Raw genomic sequence first — 20,948 nt, 5'->3', positions numbered from 1 at the left:
TGTGCATAGAGGGTCTAAATGTGCAGTGTATGTGTTGTCTGCCCCTCCCCTAGATTAAAATTTTGGATCGACCCCTGGTGGATTCACAGTTTCTCCCACATAGGCCAACTCATGGTCCTTCTAAACCAATTTGTCATACTGTATGTACAATTTTAAAGGAAATCTATCACCAGTTTCACCTGCACTAACCTGTCCGTACCGACAGATAGTGCAGGTGACACTGATGACAACGGTACTCACCTTGTCCCGTTCCGCGGCAGCGATCTTTGGTAATCTCCTCCGTTAGCTCTGCTCCAGGCACCCGGCTTGGGGCACGGACGGAGCCTATTGACATCACCGCTGCGGTTCTTTCACAGCGGGACCCAGCAGTGATGTCACTAAGCTCCGCCCATGCCCCAAGCCGCTGCTGCTCTCGCAGCAAAGACATCATTTGGGTGTTTCCCAATACCCAAAAAACACTCTGGAGTCATGAACATTAGGGGTTAATAACACCTTGCCCCTGGGGTTAATACCATCTGCCCCATCCACCTACACCCCGTGGTCCCGCCATTCACCGTGGCTCACCACAACTTTAGCATCACGAACAGGATACGCGTGTGTGCCTTAACCATTTAACCACCAAGTCAAGTCACCGCTATCAAGATGCGGGTGTGTGCCATAAGCAATATGCCGCAAGTCTTTCCCCCCCAGTCTGAATTGTGTCCAAGAGAGAGATCGCATGCAGTTGCGAAAAAGTGTGCACCAGAAAAGTGTACAAGACTTTGTCATTGAAATTTGTTTTTATAATAGCGCTTAAAAAGTAGGGGGCAGGTGAAGAAAACTGTGCCGTATAATGTTAAGAAGTCTGCAAAAGTTGGATTAACAATGTGCAAGATCAGAACAGAGGCCATGTTGCACACCAAAATTTCTGTTGTACCTGCAAGGGTTAAAGGGGTACTCCGGTGGAAAACTTCTTTTTTTTTTTTTACATGAACTGATGTCAGAAAGTTAAACAGATTTGTAAATTACTTCTATTAAAAACGCTACAGAGGAAAATCTTATCTTTTTAAATTTATTTTTTCTGTTGTCCACAGTGCTCTTTGCTGACACCTGATGCCCGTATCAGGAACTGTCCAGAGCAGGAGAAAATCCCCATAGCAAACCTATGCTGCTCTGGACAGTTCCTGACAAGGAAAGAGTTGTCAGCAGAGAGCACTGTGAACAACACAAAAAAGAAATTCAAAAAGTAAAGAATTTCCTCTGTAGCATACAGCTGCTAAAAAGTACTAAAAGGATTAAGATTTTTGTAATATTATTAAGTAATTTTTTTAATTTAAAGTAATTTACAAATCTGTTTAACAAATCTGTTTAACTTTCTGGCACCAGTTCATTTAAAACGTTTTCCACCGAAGTACCCCTTTAACTTGATGATCAAGAAGCGTGCCAAAGATTCCTGCCAAAGCCAGCGTCCCGCCCCTGGGCATGGGGACCATGTTGCTGTGTAAAGGTCCGTGAGATGTTACATGTTATGTTTATGTTACCCAGAGGGCACCAGCTTAACACATGACCCGCAGCTTGACCAATGGGCTTCTGGCTCAGCCCCCCTTTATTAGGGGGTGGCCATTACTATTCTCACATCCTTTTGCTGAGGAACAGTGGAGACCAGATGTCTCAGTGGTAGTGTCCAGCTACCTGGAAGGCCTCAAATCTACAGTCACTTCCTGTAAGTCAAGTCTAGGTCTACTGTCACTGCCTTCAGTCCAGTCCAGCCTAAAGTCAGTTATTTAAAGTCTATTACAAGTATAATTGGTCCCAGCAAGCTGCGAGGTACTTCTGTGTTCCTGGCCACCTCTCTGGGATTCTGGCCGAGCTGTAGAGACTATAACAACTGTCTGACAGTAAAGCCTTTCGTTAAACCATAACCTGGTTGTGGACTCTCATAAATTATCCATAGAGCTTTGGAACTTTGGTTAGACATGGCAGTGTGACGTCTTTCGGGGAAGCCAAAGAGAATAGTGGCTTGGACACGGCAGTGTGACGTCTTTCGGGGAAGCCAAGGAGAATAGTGGGGGAAAAAATACTGCTTGCGCCGTCGTTTTCTCTCACTATTCCCATCAGAAAACAACGGCGCTCGAGAGACCCCATAATAGTAAATGGGAGCCACCAGGACCTGTAGTTGCCCGTTGAGCCCTGTCACCAAAACGGCCGTCGAAGGCACAAAAAAAAGAAATAAATAAAAATAAAAAAGAGTCACAACGGCAGTGTGAAAGGGCCTTACCTGTGTGTTGCCTGCTGTGGGTCCAAAGTTCACAGCAGGCCCCATAAAAAGTCAATGTAATTTTGTGCAGATTTTCCGCCACGAAAAATCCACAGTGGAGTTCCCGCTGCAACTCAAAACCACTGCGGGAGACACACAGGTAACCGTTCCATGTGAACGTACCCTATATGGTATGAGTATTACGTTTACTTTGTGATGACTGTGCTGAATCTGCTCTATGTAAGGGCAGTGTTATGGTCTGTCCCTGCCCCATGTACAGAAACTTCTTGGCAGTAGAAAACAAATAATAAACAAAAATAAGTGCTTAAAAACAGGTATTTATTGGATCAGTTAAAACCCACTCTAAGACAAATGTGATCCCAAATATGCCAGAAATTATTCAACAATCTTTGGGTAACACACCACAAGCTGTCTAATGTATACAAAAATTGGCATCAACCTTTTCTCCCAACACGTTTCTGCTGGTGGTGCTATCTGCGTCATCAGGAGAGATTGGAATATGATGACCCTTGCAGTTATATCAAATGGGCTCACCTAGAGGTCACCCTGTGTCTGTGACCGCTATCAAATTGCACTGTAATAGGGCACTGTACATTTAATACACTGTAGGCAAATATTGCACATGTCCACTGTAAACATAATTAAACTATTGCACTAGGGTATTGCACTAATAGTTATTGCACATACATGTATTGCACAAGTAGTACTGCAGGTTATTGCACATTTACTTATTGCACATTGCCCCATTGGGACAGCAAGTGTCGCCAGTCACCCAGTACTCCAGATGCCCAGTGGAGCCTAAGGAGTATAAGCAGCATCCTGGCTAGCATGTCCAGTCCCGGCTGTAACAGAACCAGACTGTGAATGGCGCGTGGCTAATGACATCACCATACGTCAACAGGGACTCACGGCACACAGCTAAGCCGGTCATCACCGCGTTCTCTGGCAACATACCAAGCTCACCACCGCTATCAACACTCTTCGATCTGCCCATACAAGTGTGTGTCTGCAGCCCTGTGTCTCCAGCTCTGGAGAAAAGCAGCAACATACATAATGCGCATTGTGACATACTTATTAGTTATTATGGCTGGTAAGGATTCCCTCGGTTAAAAATAAATCGTGGTGTGTAAAGAGGGTAAAAAAGGGACAGAACAACATATCTTGTATTATTTATAATTGTCCATATAAAGTGACTATACAAGCTGTGTGAAGATATTCAGCTCACCTCCGAGTCCTGCAGTGAACGGACTGGTGCGGACCGCACCACTATGCACCTCTATGCAGATATGTAGAAAAAAGCCAATGTCCAGTGCTGCTACCGTAAAATGTATTCCTTTATTTATGACATCAACACCACACGTACACAAAGACCAGGTAGACACAGACACACCTGCTTACAGGAGCAGCACTGGACATTGGCTTTTTTCTACATATAAAGTGACTGATGCAGGACAAGGCAATGATATTGTATAACAGAAATACTGTCACAAATAAATTGACTACTGCAGCTGAATTCTAAATTGATACCTTATGATGTGCAATAGGCTAAAAGGAGAATATGAGGAGAGTGTATTAAAATAGACCTAAATAGCTGGGGATGATGGTAATCCCTAGCCTGCCTATCTAAGTGAATGGATGGCAGGGAATAAGCAATACGATGGGCCTAGTGCCTATAATTCCCTAGTGGCTCCTACATGAGGACCCTATACCTAGGTGGGGGGGGGGGGGGGGTAGTCCTTAAAAAGGACCACTCTGGAACCTAACCCCTATATACCCTAATAGCCCCTTGGTAGCAAATTAGGACTGATATTAACTCCTATTGGCCTCCCTCACTGCCTAGACATAGTCGGTCATACACCCATCGTCCCCAGATAATAAGTCAGATAAAACAAGTCTAATTTATACTCTCATTAATCCGCCTGGGGGCCAAACTCTCTAACTCATGAATCCATTTACATTCCTTTTGCAATAATATCCTGTCTAGATTGCCTCCCCTTAAGGAGGGACGTATGGTCTCTACCCCCTGAAAGGACAGTCCACCGCAATCACCCCCATGGTACTGGATCATATGTTTAGCTAGGGGATTATTGCGTTTATTGCGTATATCTCCAATGTGTTCTAAAATCTTCCTTCTGGGCACGTGGCTACATAAACATCAGCCCTTGTGGTACAATTAATGAAACAATTAATTCGGTAAGACCTGCCCGTATGGAAGTTCTGTATTTCTTGAGTCTTTGACATGAATGAGCAGGCCTTTCAATGACCACATTTATAGTTGCCCTTAATTTTATCTCTCCCCAACCATGTGTCTATACTGGTTTGATGTCTTGTACGGGGGACCAGGTGGCTCTGCGTGAGTTAGTCTCCCAGATTGGTCCCTCGTCTATAAGTGATCTGTGGGTACATACCGACATAGTCCATCAGGTCACTGACCATTCTCAAAATATCCCAGTGTTTCTGTAGGATAGAATGAACCATGGGTGCGGCTCTATCACATGTCCCTATAATTCTAGCTACTCCACTTTCTTCAGATCTGGGACATGATGTAAGTAGCTGCTCTCTAGATGTCTGAAGGGCTGTGTTATATGCTCCCTTTAAGATGTAAGCGGGGTATCCCCTACTAAGGAATCTCTTTCTTAAATCCCCAGCGACGCGGAGATACTGCCCCTTTGGGATCCCCCTTTTCAGGGGGACCGGGTGGCAGCTCTCCCATCTCAGGGGACTGTTAGTCACAGTTTTTTGTGGTAAACCATGGTATGAAGGTTACCATCCACCCCTTTGGTAATTAATAAATCTAGGAATGGAAGTGCTCCACCGCTGATTTCAAATGTGAAATGCAAAACAACATTCACATTAAGTGAATTCACAAACATCTTAAAATCCCAATCAAAGCCTGCCCACAGAATAAAAACGTTGATGAATCTGGACCATAAAAGTGTGTACCCCTCACATATCTCCTGATCACCACAGGGTGACCTCTAGGCGAGCCCGTTTGATAGAACTTCAAGGGTCATCATATTACAATCTCTCCTGATGACGCCTTGTGGTGTGTTACCCTAAGATTATTGAATAATTTCTGGCACCCGTGGTATGGCTGTTATGGATTATGCATTTCTGTGATGTGAGGACTAACACCGCAGAAATTTCCATTTTTATATTGGAGAATATCATTTATCTTTTGGTGTAGGGATCACTTTTGCGTTAGTTGGTGGTTTTTAACTGATCCAATAAATACCTGTTCTTTTTGTTTATTATTTGTGCTGAATCTGCTTCAGATTTACAGAGCCCAATATCAATGCTACCAAACGATACAGTGTTAGTGATTTTGTTATACCTGGCCTCCATATGCATTTTGCCGCAGGGGCATCACCACAGTACAGTGCCTCATGCCACTTCCCAAACAGTCGATGCACAACCTTTCCTTCTTGATCCATCACCACTCCTTGAATCTCATTCACGCTGGAGCTCCAATAGTTTCCCTAGTAGAGAAAGAAGCACATTTATAAATATATATACTAAGTACTAACATGGTTGCAATATCTCACCTTAGAACTGTAGCATATAGAATAAGACTTCCTGTGTACAAACAACAACCTGCTTTATACCTGGTTAAATAACATCAAAAAAGGCAGGAAAGGACAAACTTTTTAAGTATAAGATGTACTTTTTGTAAAGCCTGAGTTAAAGGGGTGCTCCGGTTATTTATTTATTTATTTTTTAAACAACTGGTGCCAGAAAGTTAATCATATTTGTAAATTACTTCCTTGTAATATTACAACTTCCAGTACTTATCAGCTGCTGTATGCTTTTTGAACTTCTTTTCTGTCCGACCACAGTGCTCTCTGCTGACACATCTGTCCATGTCTGCAACTGTCCAGAGCAGAAGCAAATCCCTATAGCAAACCTCTCCTTCTCTGGACAGTTCCTGACATGGACATGGAGGTGTCAGCAGAGAGCACTGTGGTCAGACAGAAAATAAGTTAAAAAAGAACTCCTGTGGAGCATACAGCAGCTGATAAGTACTGGAAGGATTAAGATTTTTTAAAGAATTAACTTACAAATCTGTAACTTTCTGGCACCAGTTGATAAAAAAAAAAAAGTTTTCCACTGAAGTACCCCTTTAACCAAACAGCTTGGGGACCACTACTTATAGCCATCGCTCAGTCTTCATTTATGACACTGCTGCTCCTCCACCCTGTTCTTGCCTTGAGTGTTATAAGATGTAAAAATGTGTGTAAGTCACATCAGCTAATAGTGATGGCCAAACTTCATGGACTCTTCATATGACACTGTAGACAGTCGTATAGAGAAAGGAAAAAAAAACGGCAACTCACCGTCTTTGTTTTCTTGCTTTATTGCATGAACAAATACTCAATGGCCGGAAGAAGAACTCAAGAAGTGTGAAACAGAGCTTGTTGCCTCTTGAAACCCCCCCCCCCCCCACTCCTTCCCTCTCCCTATGTTATAATGTGAGTATTTGTTCATGCAATAAAGCAAGAAAACGAAGACGGTGAGTTGCCGTTTTTTCCTTTCTCTATACGGCTGCTTACCGGACTGTATTTAATACTAGAGCACCACCGTGATTGATTTTGCAAATATCATCCAATAGTCTGTGGACCGGCTCCCCATTCATACTATCGTAGTGCCGTAGTAGCACCCTTTACTATTATGTTTGTTTGACACCGTAGAGATCATAACAAAAATCTACTGACTTAGACTTATTCCTTAATACAATAATTAAATGGTTTGTCTAATGTAGAAAACCCCTGGTCATATGTCCTATTAGTGCATATGGATGTCATTAAAAGGACGCCCCTCTTTGATCCAAAACAAAGGGCCACCCTTACAGCAGCTCCCGTTCTGACAGACCTAAGCTGTCAATGTATTACATGTAATACTGCATCCAGAAAGCAGTGGTATTGCAGAGAACATACCTAGTTGGTGGAAATTGGACCCAAATAAATGCTGCCCATAGTAACAATTATTTTTCATTTCCCCTAGATAGTTATTTGCAGCTTTAAACAATAAGGGCACAATGTGGTTCTCAAAAAGGCTGCTCACCTGGATGTACTGTAAGTATATTTATCGAAATACAATGAAGCCTCCTGAGAAGCCTCCCCATCATATATATCACTTTTTTTCTGCAATAAAGAAGTGAATCTTCCCTAATTGATTACAAGAAATAATCTTTTGATGACAGCTTTTTTAGTTACTGATTCATTACTACCAGATCCAAAATCTGACAAACCTTTATATAACACAGGTCAATTTACATTTTCCATCAATATAACTTATGATATTGATAATATTTGTGCAATTTTAATTGTGTGTTCTGATATCACCACATGATGATTATCCTGGCATTCTATGTATCTTTTCCCACAAAAAGCAACTTCTTGCACCGGTGGAGGGGTATTTAGATTGCTACTTGGGGGCATTCTAGATGGCACTGGAGGCTATGCTGTCCTGGGGATAACCTGTGCATGGCACTTTATGGAGAGGGACACTAAGCTGGAACTGCAAAACCTCCATTCTTACCCTCGGACTAACTTCTAATTTTGTAATATCCAAAGTATCCATATGAAAAGAATATAATAAATATACTAGTCTGTATATATTACCCTAGCCTCCCCGATTCACAGGATACTTAAGGATGTGACGTGGATTAAGGAGGCAGGGTCTGATGAAGCGAGTAGTATGCACGCCGAACAGCTGTAACCCGGTCTGAACTGAAATGCTGCATCCTGGTCTGTTTTAATATTTTGTACCTGCTTTCTGCACCTTAAAGGGGTACTCCGCCCCTAGCCAGCTCATCCGCTATCCAAAGGATAGGGGATAAGATGTCTGATCCCAGGGGTCCCGCTGGGACCCTCGTGATCTCTGTGCAGCAGCCGGCGTTCATTTAGCATGCTGGGTGCGGGTGGCGGGGGTCGTGAATTCATGGCCACGCCCCTCGCGATGTCACGCCACACCCCTCATTGCAAGTCTATGGGAGGGTCACGCCCCCTCCCATAGACTTGCATTGAGGGGGCGTGGAGTGACATCATGAAGGGGCATGGCCGTGACGTCACGACCCCCAACTTCCGCTCCAAGCGTTCGGTACACAATGTTCCGAACGCTGGGGCAGCGGCGTACCCTTTTAATAAAATAATATTTAATCTGCCCAAAGTGTTGAGTGCTGCCCATCTTCTTTCAGGTATTGTTTGTATAGACGTTGTGCTCTTTGGGTTTCAACTACCCCAAAGTACATGCAGATTTGAAGGCATAAGGGAGCTGCTGTAATGTTAGAATCAATCGATACAAGCTGTTCGTGATTGATTCACTTGGATATCGGTGCCGACCACTGTGACTGTGCTGTATCGTGGCTACTAGGGATCGACCGATGATGTTTTTTTTAGGGCCGATACCGATAATCGGTGGAGGTTAGGGCCGATAGCCGATAACTTATACCGATATTCCGGTATAAGTTATCGGCTATTTATCCCCCCGCGATACCGCTGCAGATCACTGATTTAAAGCGGGCGCTTTAAATCAATGCACTGCAGTGGCTTTTGCGGTGCCATAGGCCGCCGCCGCCACCCGCTTCTCTCCCCCTACCTGTCAGGGTGGTCCGGGCCATCCATCCTTCCTGTAGTGTCCGGCGGCATTCCGGGTGGAGGGTGAACCGATCCGGGCTGTACTTCTTCTCCAGGGGTCCTCTTCTCCACTCCGGGCAGGCTCCAGCCTAGTAACGCAGCATAGACGTCGCTGCGCAGTGACGCCCGTGCGCAGCGACGCACCTGACGTCACGGCGTAGTGGCGTCTATGCAGTGTACTAGGCCGGAGCCTGCCCGGAGTGGAGAAGATGACCCCCGGTGAAGGACAGCCCGGACTGGTTCACCCTCCACCCGGAATGCCGCCGGACACTACACAAAGGATAGATGGCCTGGACCACCCCCATTACGGGTAAATTTAATTTTTTTTATTGACTCGGAGGGTGGGGGAGGGGCCCGACCGGTAAGGTAATTGCCGATACCGATAATGCCCAAAATCGTGATTATCGGCCGATAATATCGGTCATACCGATAATCGGTCGATCCCTAGTGGCTACGTCTGCAAAAGTGTCCTTGGATGCACAAAAATGTGATGTGAATGCTTCCTTATGCATTTCGGGGAGTTTCCCAGTCAGATACATACTGGGGACTAGGAATGAGAAAGCACCATAGGCTGGTTGCCAGGAATGAGATAGGTAACTTTGTTGGCGATTTAATGGGAGGTAACCTCAATACCTTGATGAATGTCATTTTACACGTAGAAGCGCTGCTCTTTGTGTTCCGGATGGTGATCTCTCCATAATGTTCTATCCATCTTCTACCACTGAGGATATTGTGTATGCAGGTTGTAACTTTATTCCAAACATAGCAGTCTCCATACCTATAAATGAAGGCCAGAAAAAGATTATTTCTGTAAATACCTGATTCATTACTACCAGATCCAAGATCTGACAAACCTTTATATAACACAGGTCAATTTACATTTTCCATCGATAGGTCTTATGATATTGATAATATTTGTGCAATTCTAATTGTGTGTTCTGATATCACCACATGATGATTATCCTGGCATTCTATGTATCTTTTCCCACAAAAAGCAACTTCTTGCACCGGTGGAGGGGTATTTAGATTGCTACTTGGGGGCATTCTAGGTGGCACTGGAGGCTATGCTGTCCTGGGGATAACCTGTGCATGGCACTTTATGGAGAGGGACACTAAGCTGGAACTGCAACACCTCCATTCTTACCCTCGGACTAACTTCTAATATTGTAATATCCAGAGTATCCATATGAAAAGAATATAATAAATATACTAGTCTGTATATATTACCTTAGCCTCCCCGATTCACAGGATAATTGTATGTGTGGTGTCCCAGTACTGGACTTGGTCCCGTACCTTTGTCTTAAGTCCCCACAGTCAGAGTTCCTCCATGCTGGTAGGGCTTTCCTGGTGGGTTAACCCCTAGTCGCCTCATATTGCCATTTAGACATGTATATATTTAATATATTTTATGATAATGTAATTGATGTACAGGACCTTTAGTCACGTGATTTCTAATGAATTGTGTTATGCTTGGTTTAAGGACCTTTGGGTCATGTGACTAGGTCATGTGATGGAACCATAATGCCTTGGTTTAGGACCGACAGGTTTGGGGACCAATAAGCTTTGGTCCTGCCCCTTCTGTATATAAGGGCGCTTCATTCAATAATCGCTATTAGTTCCACACGACCAAACTGAGCAGATCTGTTATCACAGCTACAAGACAAGCTAGGCCCGAAGCCTTCCACCTCAGCCGCTTTCTAAACCGTGAGTTAATCCGACTCAAATCTTACCAATCCTACGTGACTACTGAACCTAAACATACCCCTAAATTCAGTGGAACAGCGTAAAGCAAAATCAAAGCTTATTTTACTACAAAGTCCCAGCCAACCTGTGAGGAGCCTAAATCCCCGTCCTCTTGTAAAAGACTGTTTGTTATCATCATCTGCATAAAATCTGCAGTAAAGTTATTTCTAGTTTACTACAACTTCTGCTGTAGACAATCCTTTATTCCTCCCTATTGTTCCTGGGATGGGTGGCGGTAGGACATATACATTGAGGAAACCCTCACCCTGGCGTCACGACAATCAAGGGTTAATGCTATACCCTGCAACAGTACTCTGCAACACCCCTGTTCACCCTACATCCCCCAAGCTCACCACATATGCAATATTGTAGGTACAGCCAAGGCAAAAGCAATAAGTAGCAGATTACTTCTGCTGGGTGCACTGTTCCCTACGTTATGTGTGACCCGCAAATTCCTAGGTGAAATTTAGATATGAAACATATATGGAAACATATGAATGGATAGACAGACAGATATGTGGTGTCCCAGTACCGCATTTCATTCGGTACTTATTTATCTATGGGTCCCCGTAGCCAGAGTACCTAGGACTTAGTAATATCTGTTAGTCAGTCCGCCCCTAGTCGCCTCTATTATAGTGTATAGATTCCTAATTTATCCATAGAATAACGTAAATAGTATTATTTCTGTATATAGATGGTTAATTACTGGTTTCCATGGTGTCGCAGGGCCTTCGGGTCATGTGATGCGTTCCAAGCCTCATTCTGGATGCGTTCCAAGCCTCACTTTGGTATCTCTAGCCTAATTTTGGGTTTTTGCAATGTATATACAATGGTTTTCAAACTGTAGCCCTCCAGATGTTGCTAGACTACAACTCCCAGCATGCCCGGACAGCCAACGGCTGTTTGAAGACCACTGGTATATAGATCCTGTGATGTAAGCAATCCCATGATGCCATGTAAAGTGAATGGCGGACGTTCGGACCAATCAAAATAGCCACGCCCCCTGCCCATATAAGGGAGCGGCGGACATCTTATCTCTCTCTTTTCTCCTGGCTCTAGATGAGAGAAGACCTATCTCTCAGTAATCACAGTGAGTTAGGCCTGAGTCTTGCGTCAACGGCTGAATGATCTAAATTATAGAGTGTGTCATCCCCTAAGCACTATGCAGTATTACCGGACTCAATATTTCCCCTAAATCCGGACGGATCTGCACATCATTCCCTAAATTCAGAGACTATAAGTTTCATGCAAGGTCCGCAACTTCTGCCAGTCGCTAAGCAACCTAAGAACTGTTATATGAGACTGTTACTACGCATTGGATATTGCAAGCACTGCAGTAAAGTTATTCAAGTTGAAGTTAAATCTGCTTGTGGACCTTCAGTCATTTTATTGCACCTATCGCTTCTGGGAAGGGCGGTGATAGGCCGGAACATAGATTCAGCATACCAGCCCTCACCCTGGCGTCACGAGTGACTGAGTTAATATTAACCCCTCATATACCAACATCATACCATTCACTCCCCAAGGGCTACCACAGATAGATCAGATTGTACATAAATACAGAATAACTCACCTAGGAAGGGTAACATTCATTGTCCCAAAAGGCAGTATTTCCATAGATTTTCCCCAAAATTTATTTTTCCATCTGACATCTGAAATAAAATAAATTCACTTTACTAGTTCATGTCAAAGCCAATGTAAAAACAAAATAAAAGGTCATTTCTATAAAAAAGAACATTAAATGGATTTTTTTAGTGATTATTTAGAGCGAGACTGACATTTTCTAATCTGTTTCCACTTTCTGTTTATACATTTTTACTTCAGTTTTTTGGTACATTATTATGGGTGGAAGTCATATTGCCTGAACGTCTAGACTGTTAACATCATTTAGAGTTATTCTTTACAGCATCTACTTTAACATAAAAAGCATCACACTGGAGGGGACTTGAAGACTTCTATGGGAGAGTGTTCTACGTATGTTCTTTTGCTTGTGCAAAATTCATTGTGCAGGGAGGGGCAGAAGGGCAGCCATGACCATCACCCATTGTGATTGGCCTTATCCTATCTTGTCTATATACTGGTATCACCTTTCACTATAATCTTGCCTGTGATGATAAGGAAGAGAATGCTGAACTGATTTCTCTACAGAACAGGAAGCGTTGGCTTAGTTTTAGGCTTAATGGCCAGGATGAGGTCTCCTTGCCCTTACAGCTATCTAATAGTGTCAGTAGTTTGGAACGTCAAGTGTAGCTGATTTGCTTTAAAATAGTATGGTCACAATTACCTTGCCAGAAAACAAAATTCTTTGACTCGCAGTGACAGGCAGAAATTGGGGGGTGATGGCTAACCTGGAACAAAAATAAATAAATAAATAAGTAAGATTGTTTTACAATAGGATGGCTAAGCTGGTTAAAAGCCATAGTGTTTTGTGAAAGAAAGAACTGGCTCTATTAAGTGTACAGATGTAGAGAGCTCTATAGTCCACGGCAAAAAGCATATTCTGCGCTGAAAGACTCCAAGCAAGTCATCCTTATATATTATTCATGAATGGTCACATAAATAACACCTGATTTCAGCTTAGAACATCCAGATTTGCCATGATAAACTGTTTTATTCTACAAAGGAGTTGTTGAGATGGGATAACCACCTGAAATAGAACCTTTGGCCTCTCCTGGCCGGCCTGTTTTTGTAAGTATTCCCAATGATATAACAATTCTGAAACCTCTTTTCTCATAGTACGGTGCTGTTTCTCTGTTATTCTTACTAGAAATGTATGACTAAATAGCCAACTTGGTGTTACCATTGTGTTTCTACACTATCTATAGTCTGTAGAGTGCCTCTTTCCAAGCTGTTGCCCCCCCCCCCCCCGCCCTTAAAAAAACAAAACAAAGAAAAAACATTCACAGAAATATTCAGTCTGTACCTATGGTTTTTGACTCTCCAGTAGTGGTCTCTCACACCACCAGGTGGAGCTGTGACCATTTACTATTGACTTATATTGCTGCTACACTTATATTGAGTGTTAATAAACAATTAGCTACAGTATCCACTACAGCGTAGGCAGACTGTATTATAACCATAAACAACCTCCACGATGTTTCGCCGTATCCATATCCAGGGATTTTTGCCACACTAGAGGAAAGCTAATTTTGACGCCCATTGGCTCCGCCGTTAGGCATGCCCCACCTTACTACTGGGGTGACACACTATGACAAACCCCCTCCTCATGCGACAGGGGTGCTGGCTGGGTGCTTCTGATGAGCGGCGGGTGCTTCAGATGCTGGCCGGTTACTAACTTTCTTGCAGCATGCAGAGCGGTGCCCCCATCAAGAGATCGCTCTAGGCAGCAGCCTATTTTGCCTATAGGCAGAACCGACCCTTTCCACGGCTTTGTCAAGGGTTGCGAGGATCACATCCAGTTGGCTATTTAGTCATACATTTCTAGTTGAGTGGCACAACACAGAGCTAAGAAAAGATGCTGCAGAATTGGTATTTCATGGGAATAAAAGTAATTATGAAACAGGACAAGTAAACAGAAGTCATATGTGCATTTTAAATTTGGAAAGAACAGATAACATTTACTCATTTAGACACTTCTATGTCCATCCACCTAACCACCTAAAAAAAAAAAAAAAATGGTCAGCAGTTTATATATATGTTATGTAATGTCAAAGAAGGCAGCAACCAAAGCTAGCACCGCCGTTACTATTAGCAACCAGCATAAAGAAAGACCCAGTATCCAGGTCCATAAATCATACTGAGCCAGGTATGGTTGTTCCCACAGCGCTACACGCTAGAAATAGCAGAGTCCAATGCACAATCACATAAGAGAGAATTAGCGGAGCGCTCACCGTGTAGATATAGGCACTTCAACCGGACGTGTAGAACCACAGACTCCGATCACAGAATCCTGGCAGGAAGGCGGCAGATAGATACGGGGGGAGCTTCAGACTTCGGGCCACGGACAGTTACATGCCCCTAGGCGCTTCGTCAGGCCGCGGCCTGACGAAGCGCCTAGGGGCGTGTAACGGTCCGTGGCAGGACGTCTGAAGCTCCACCCGTATCCATCTGCCGCCACCCTGCCGGGATTGATCGGAGTCTGTGGTTCTACACGTCCGGTTGAAGTGCCTATATTTACACAGTGAGCGGTATGCTAATTCTCTCATGTGATTGTGTAGTTTATAGGTTATATTTACAAACCTATTACTCCATTTTTATCTCAGATACAGAGTACTGCAGTTACTGTACGGATCACTGACCTGCACTGAACTTCAATAGTGCTAAGCTGATAACTAAACATACTGTAGGTGCTCATACAACAAGAAACGCCTCATCATGTCCACACATAGCAATACTACTGCAGGTAAAAAAAAACATGCATTCATTTCTCAGAATATACTTCTTCTCTTTGCAGGCTTTTAGTTGGTAACTGGGAAAAAGTATGTCAAACTGTTGTAATTCAGAAGAAAGAAAACTGTTCCGCTAATGCCATCTCAATGTGGCTAACCGAGTTGCCATCTGTCAATATATTCATGGACAGTCTGTAACAGTAGGGGAATATTTTTTAATGTTGCGATAAAAATAGATGCATCCGTGACTTTTCCGAGACTGTTGCTACAGTAGCAGGACACTGTGATTGTAATGATCTTCATTTCACAGTTCAGAGTAAATGCTAATCGTGATTTTATGTCAGTAAATTGAGCTAAAGACGTAAACGTTTATAAAATCTTCGATAATCTATACGATTCATCATGGATTTAGAATTTATCTGCAAAAAGTTTGGCCTTTGTGAATTTTTGATAAGCTAGCCAGAAAAAAAAATATAAAAAACACTGTGGCTACCCTTTAACCATGCTGTCTACAGATGCATATCTCTGCTGTTCTTGTAACCAGCGTAAGCAATTTGTTTGGTTTGATAACCAGGGTTATCAGAACAACATTTTTCTTTCTGCTACAAGGTATTAGGTATTTCATTTTTAAGGGGTATTCTTGAGCAATAATTATCTAATAAGATGTACTCAACGTATGCCACCTTCATCTAAGCAGAAAATTAGTGCTTCAGAATACCCCTTTCAGTTTAAATTAAAAAACTAACTGTACTCACCTGCCTCTAATCCCCCATCAATGCTGTTTTGTGCTTCCTACTCTGCTCTTAACACATCCCCACACTACAGTTAGCAGTGACCCACCTCTGTCAGTGATTGGCTGAGCAGGCAGTTTCTCTGCGTCAAGAGCAGAGCAGGAAGTGATCAGAAGCAGGGACCGGCACAAGCAGAGGATCAAAGGCAGACAAGTACTATTAAGTGTTAGCAGTTGGCCAACCAACAAAATTCCTGTAGCTAAGCAGTCAGTGCATGTAAATATTTCAGTTCTTGAATATATATATGTATATATAGACACACACATTTTTATATAAACATTTTTAAGAAATATATGATAAATTGCTCTGATGGTGGGGCCACACTTTAAAGGTGTTGCATATAATAAAAATTCATAGTTGCTTTGTTCCAAAACAAAACAAAAAAACTGTGCCCTATTCAATTCACACATTCCAATTCTAAAAGAAAGCATTTAAGTTTTTAATCCTATAGAACACCTCTAAATATGCAATGTTACCAATGTGGAAGAGGAATGGTTTATTTATATACATGACACCAATCTCTAAAGGGCTTAAACTGTTTTTATCAGAATTTCCTCATAAGAAAAATGTGCAATTTAAACTAATTAAATCCAGTCTAAGTGTAAGGCAGTAATAAGACTTTAACCTTAAAAGGGGTACACCCCTGGAAAACATTTTTTTTTATATCAACTGATGCCATAAAGTTAAACAAATTTGTAAATGACTTCCATGTAAAAATCTTAACCCTTCCAGTACTTTTCAGCTGCTATATGCTCCACAGGAAGTTCTTTTCGAATTTCTTTACTGTCTGACCACAGTGCTCTCTGCTGACACCTCTGTCCATATCAGGAACTGTGCTGAGCAGGAGAGGTTTGCTATGGGGATTTGCTTGTATTCTGGACAGTTCCTAAAATGGACCGAGGTGTCAGCAGAGAGCACTGTGGTCAGACAGAAAGGAAATTCAAAAAGAAAAGAACTTCCTCTGGAGCATACAGCAGCTGATAAGTACTGGAAGGAGCAAGATTTTTAAATAGAAGTAATTTACAAATCTAACTTAAATAAAGTAGAAAAACATAATAGTGGTGGCACCTAACTGTCTAAAAAAATGCAAAATATCTATTATGAAAGTCCAAAATGCTACAGACTATAGTGGTAGTCCATGTTCATAATGAATTTCATGCGTTACGATGGTGCCAGGACTGAAATATGTAGACTAAACAATAATAGTAACAAAGAAAAGGGCCGGACCCTTTTCTTTGTTACTATTATAATTTACAAATCTGTTTATTTTTCTGGCATCAATTGATTTAAAGGAGTAGAACAGTCCTGAAAAACTTATCCCCTATCCTAAGGAAATGGGATAAGTTTCAGATCGCGGGGGGTTCGACCGCTGGGCCCCCCCCCGCGATCAGCTTTACGGGGCCCGGCAGCAGTGGGAAGCGGGCGTGTTGATCACCGCACGAACCGGCAGCTGACACGCCCCCTTAATACAACTCTATGGCAAAGCCAGAGTGCAGCCTTCAGCAATCTCCGGCTCTGCCATAACGCTGTATTGAGGTGGTGGTGGGGGGGGGGGGGGTCGGCCACCACTTCATGCGGTGGACAACACTCCCCCTTCCCACGGGCTGCCAGGGCCACGTACGGGAGATTGCAGGGGCCCCAGCGATAGGACCCCCCGTGATCTGAAACTTCTCTCCTATCCTTAGGATAAGCAGTAAGTTTTTCAGTACTGGACTACTCCTTAAAAAAAAAAATTAATAAAGTTTCCAGCGGAGTGCCCCTAGAAATTAAAATTCTTGGATTTTGGGAACTCTCGAAAGAGGTTGCCCAAGCACAAAAAAAATCCTTTATTCTTTTAGTCTGCAAATATGAATCAGTAACACCTTCTAATATAGTGTAACTGTAAAAGCTGTACTATTCTCACAATGTCAGTACCAACCCTGCACTTCGGCATTAGTCTGGACATATCAGATTGCTTACTCCCCCTGCTTTTAGTAGCAGTAACATTCTCAAAAGGGGCTGTCATCTACTGAACTAAGTCACAAAAAAGTCAACCCCCTTCAATGGCTCTGAATTAGCAGTCACAAAAAAAGGCCTATCTTGGCTAGTGAGCAGTGTCACCCAGCCAGCCCAATCCAGAACCTTGGAACAGGCATTGATATTGTTAGAATGGTGCAGCTTTCATATTAACATAATATATTGTATTGAATAATTATTTATTTGATTAAAATCATTAACAAATAATAACTAGCCAACCAGTTTAAGTCTGGTTTAGTTTGATGGTCTATCTTACAAATTCGATATATAAAAGGAGAACTTTCAAAGCAATTATTAAAAATCTAATCACAGTGGTTGTCTCGGGGGTCTTTGAAGTCTTAATGTACTTTAATGTAATCTGTAGTCAATCCTGTTATTTTAGCTCTTGGAACAGTGTGTAAGGAAGTTAAAAGCTCTAACTGTTATAGTCTGGTGTCACGGATTAACTTCACCTGTTCTGAAAAAAATCGAAATCCTTTGTCCTCTCTTATACATTCATAAGTCTCACCGAGCAGAGGGTTGAAAGGCTTGCTTCCTGCTCGGTAATATGTGGCAGCATATCCTGAGACTGCAAATGCAGCAATAAGGGCCTTAAAGAGAGAGTAAGAAACGTAATTTATGGTCACATGAAATTATTTATTGTTATTTATTTAACAGTTCTATTTAAAGGGAATCTGTCATCAGTGTAATTCGCACTAACTTGTTGGTACAGGTTGGTAGAGCGGGTGACACTGATGATATCCGCGGTCCTGTTCATCTGTTATGTTCCTTATTCTGGGCAGCAGGCTTGGTGCATGAGAGGATCTCTGGAAGCACACTGCGGGTGACACTGATAATAATGACACTTACCTATTCCCGATTCATGGTCTCGTCCGCCCATTATGCACAGGCGGCGCTCCAGCTGCTCCTTCCCCAAGCCTGCTTGCAGCCATATTAAATGAGGAAGCTGCAGCGGTAACTTCAGCGCACTCCTGGAGCGCCGCCTTTGCATAATGGGTGGACAGGACCATGAATTGGGAATAGGTAAGTGTCATTATCATCAGTGTCACCCACAGTGTGCTTCCAGAGATCCTCTCATGCACCAAGCCTGCTGCCCAGAATAAGGAACATAACAGATGAACAGGACAAGGATCAGGGGTGGGTAAGTATCATTATAATCAGTGTCAACCGCACTACATGCCTGTTCCAATAGGTTAGTGCGGGTGAAACTGATGACAGATTCCCTTTAAAGAAGCCAGGAAAAGTTTATATCAATATTGCCAGTGTGAAATCACGTGCAACAAGGAGAAATTCATACTGTGTTTGCTGTAAAGACATTATCCAGTGGAACAATTCTCCTCTTGACTGCTTATATTTGGCACATACAGTCTTATAGCCAGTGTACAACTGCCTTCATTTTCCATGGTGCCATAAGGATTTCCATATTTATGTCGGCAATAATAGTGCTAGAGACTGCACTATCCTTGTCATCAAACATGCCGAAAAGTCTGATGGAAAACCTAAATATGCAAATGAGGATGCATTCACATATTGTTTTGTGCACCCGGCAGCCAGATCTGTTGGGAGAATTTCAAAACCAACTGCTGCCCGATCCGTGCCATATCCAATTTATCAATTGACTCCAGTCAGATCATATTCCGACTATATCCCGCTTTTGACCTGGACTGAAAACTACAGCTGACAACAATTTTTCAGTCTGGGTCAAAAGCCGGATACGGTTGGAAAATGAACCCACTGGAGCCACCAGCTGACTCAATCCGGCTCATTGAAATGAATGGGGTCCGGCAGGGATTTGGCTGCCGGATGCACATAATAAGAAGTGAATGCACCCTAAAATCAGAGCCTTGGTAATAAGTCAACAGTTTTCTAAGACCCTTTTGAGGTAAAATTTAGGTAAAATTGTATTGCCTGAAAAACTTAAAAATTATTTATATATGCAGTATAAACCAGTGGCATAAAGGAAGATAGAAAGAGTAATGCCTTTTTGTGGCTCATGTATTATGTATCACTTATTTTACTTGCTGATCAGCAATGAGACACCATGATTAGTAGAAGTGTAACTTTTGGTAAAATCATTCATTGGGTCAGTGTTTCCCAACCAGAGTGCCTCCAGCTGTTGCTAAACTACAACTCCTAGAATGCCCGGACAGCCTTTGGCTGTCCGGGCATGCTAGGAGTTGTAGTTTAGCAATAGCTTGAGGCACGCTGGTTGGGAAACACTGGGGTAAGTAGACACCTTTGCTATCACAATTAATGCACTGACAGTCTTTAAAGGGGTACTCCCGTGGAAAACTTTTTTTTAAATCAACTGGTGCTAGAAAGTTAAACAGATTTCTAAATTAGTAGAGTAAAGTAGAAGGATAGTCAGCTCACCCGGCCACCGCACGGCAATATAATCCTCCAAGGATATGAAGAAAGCAGGTAGATGCAAGCGATTAAGAAACTTCACCTTTATTGGAACCACGTAAAATCATTGACATGGAGAGAATTCAGTAAGACAAACATTTAAAATTCCAGGAGTCAGCGCCAAGCATGACGCGTTTCAGGTCATGTGACCTTTCATCAGATGCATGGTGGGAAGCAGAAGGGTGGGGGAATAAATCCCAGTCGCCTAATGGAACAGGTGAGTAGGATATCTATCCTACAAACTAGGGATTAACCCTATGCGTTCCAAAAATAGAGACACCCCTCTGCTGTAAATAACAGGTACAAAATCATAAATCATTCAACGCCTATAACCATAGTTACAAGATAAGTGCAAACAATATATATGAAACCTGTATATATTTTTTTAGGGAGACACAAAGTGTATATTTAGAGGAAAAAGGTTGCCAAAACACTAGTAATTATGAAAAATAATACAATAAATAATAATATATATAAAGTATCAAAGGCAACCTAAAAATAATTAGTAGTGAAGAATGACGTCAGATTTTAAATTTAACCCATGTGGTTGAAATGTGCGCAAAGAGTAAATCCAAAAGATTTCCCTATTGCGTAAGGATTTGATGCGGTTTCCACCTCTGTTAAGTGAACAAACTATCTCAATACCTGAGAAAGAAAAGTGGGCTACATCACCATCATGAACATTTTTGAAATGTTTGGAGACATTTGATGCGTTAGTGTAAGAACTGCTGCCAATAGCTCTAAGATGTTC

General features: G+C 42.5%; 1 protein-coding gene across 1 annotated transcript in view; it reads right to left on the bottom strand.

Moving 5' to 3' along the window:
• The window catches only part of OSBPL6 (oxysterol binding protein like 6), a 282,887-nt gene that overhangs the window by 39,978 nt on the left and 221,961 nt on the right, over positions 1-20,948 (bottom strand). The window contains 5 exon segments of the mRNA XM_056536461.1: positions 5,592-5,736; positions 9,526-9,670; positions 12,209-12,287; positions 12,920-12,983; positions 18,244-18,381. Of these exon segments, the coding sequence (XP_056392436.1) occupies positions 5,592-5,736; positions 9,526-9,670; positions 12,209-12,287; positions 12,920-12,983; positions 18,244-18,381 (571 nt within the window).

The sequence above is a fragment of the Hyla sarda genome, chromosome 8 (assembly GCF_029499605.1).
Source record: "Hyla sarda isolate aHylSar1 chromosome 8, aHylSar1.hap1, whole genome shotgun sequence".
Lineage (NCBI taxonomy): Eukaryota > Metazoa > Chordata > Amphibia > Anura > Hylidae > Hyla > Hyla sarda.
Note: the sequence above shows the minus strand (reverse complement) of the source record. Positions and strands in the feature narration are given on the sequence as shown.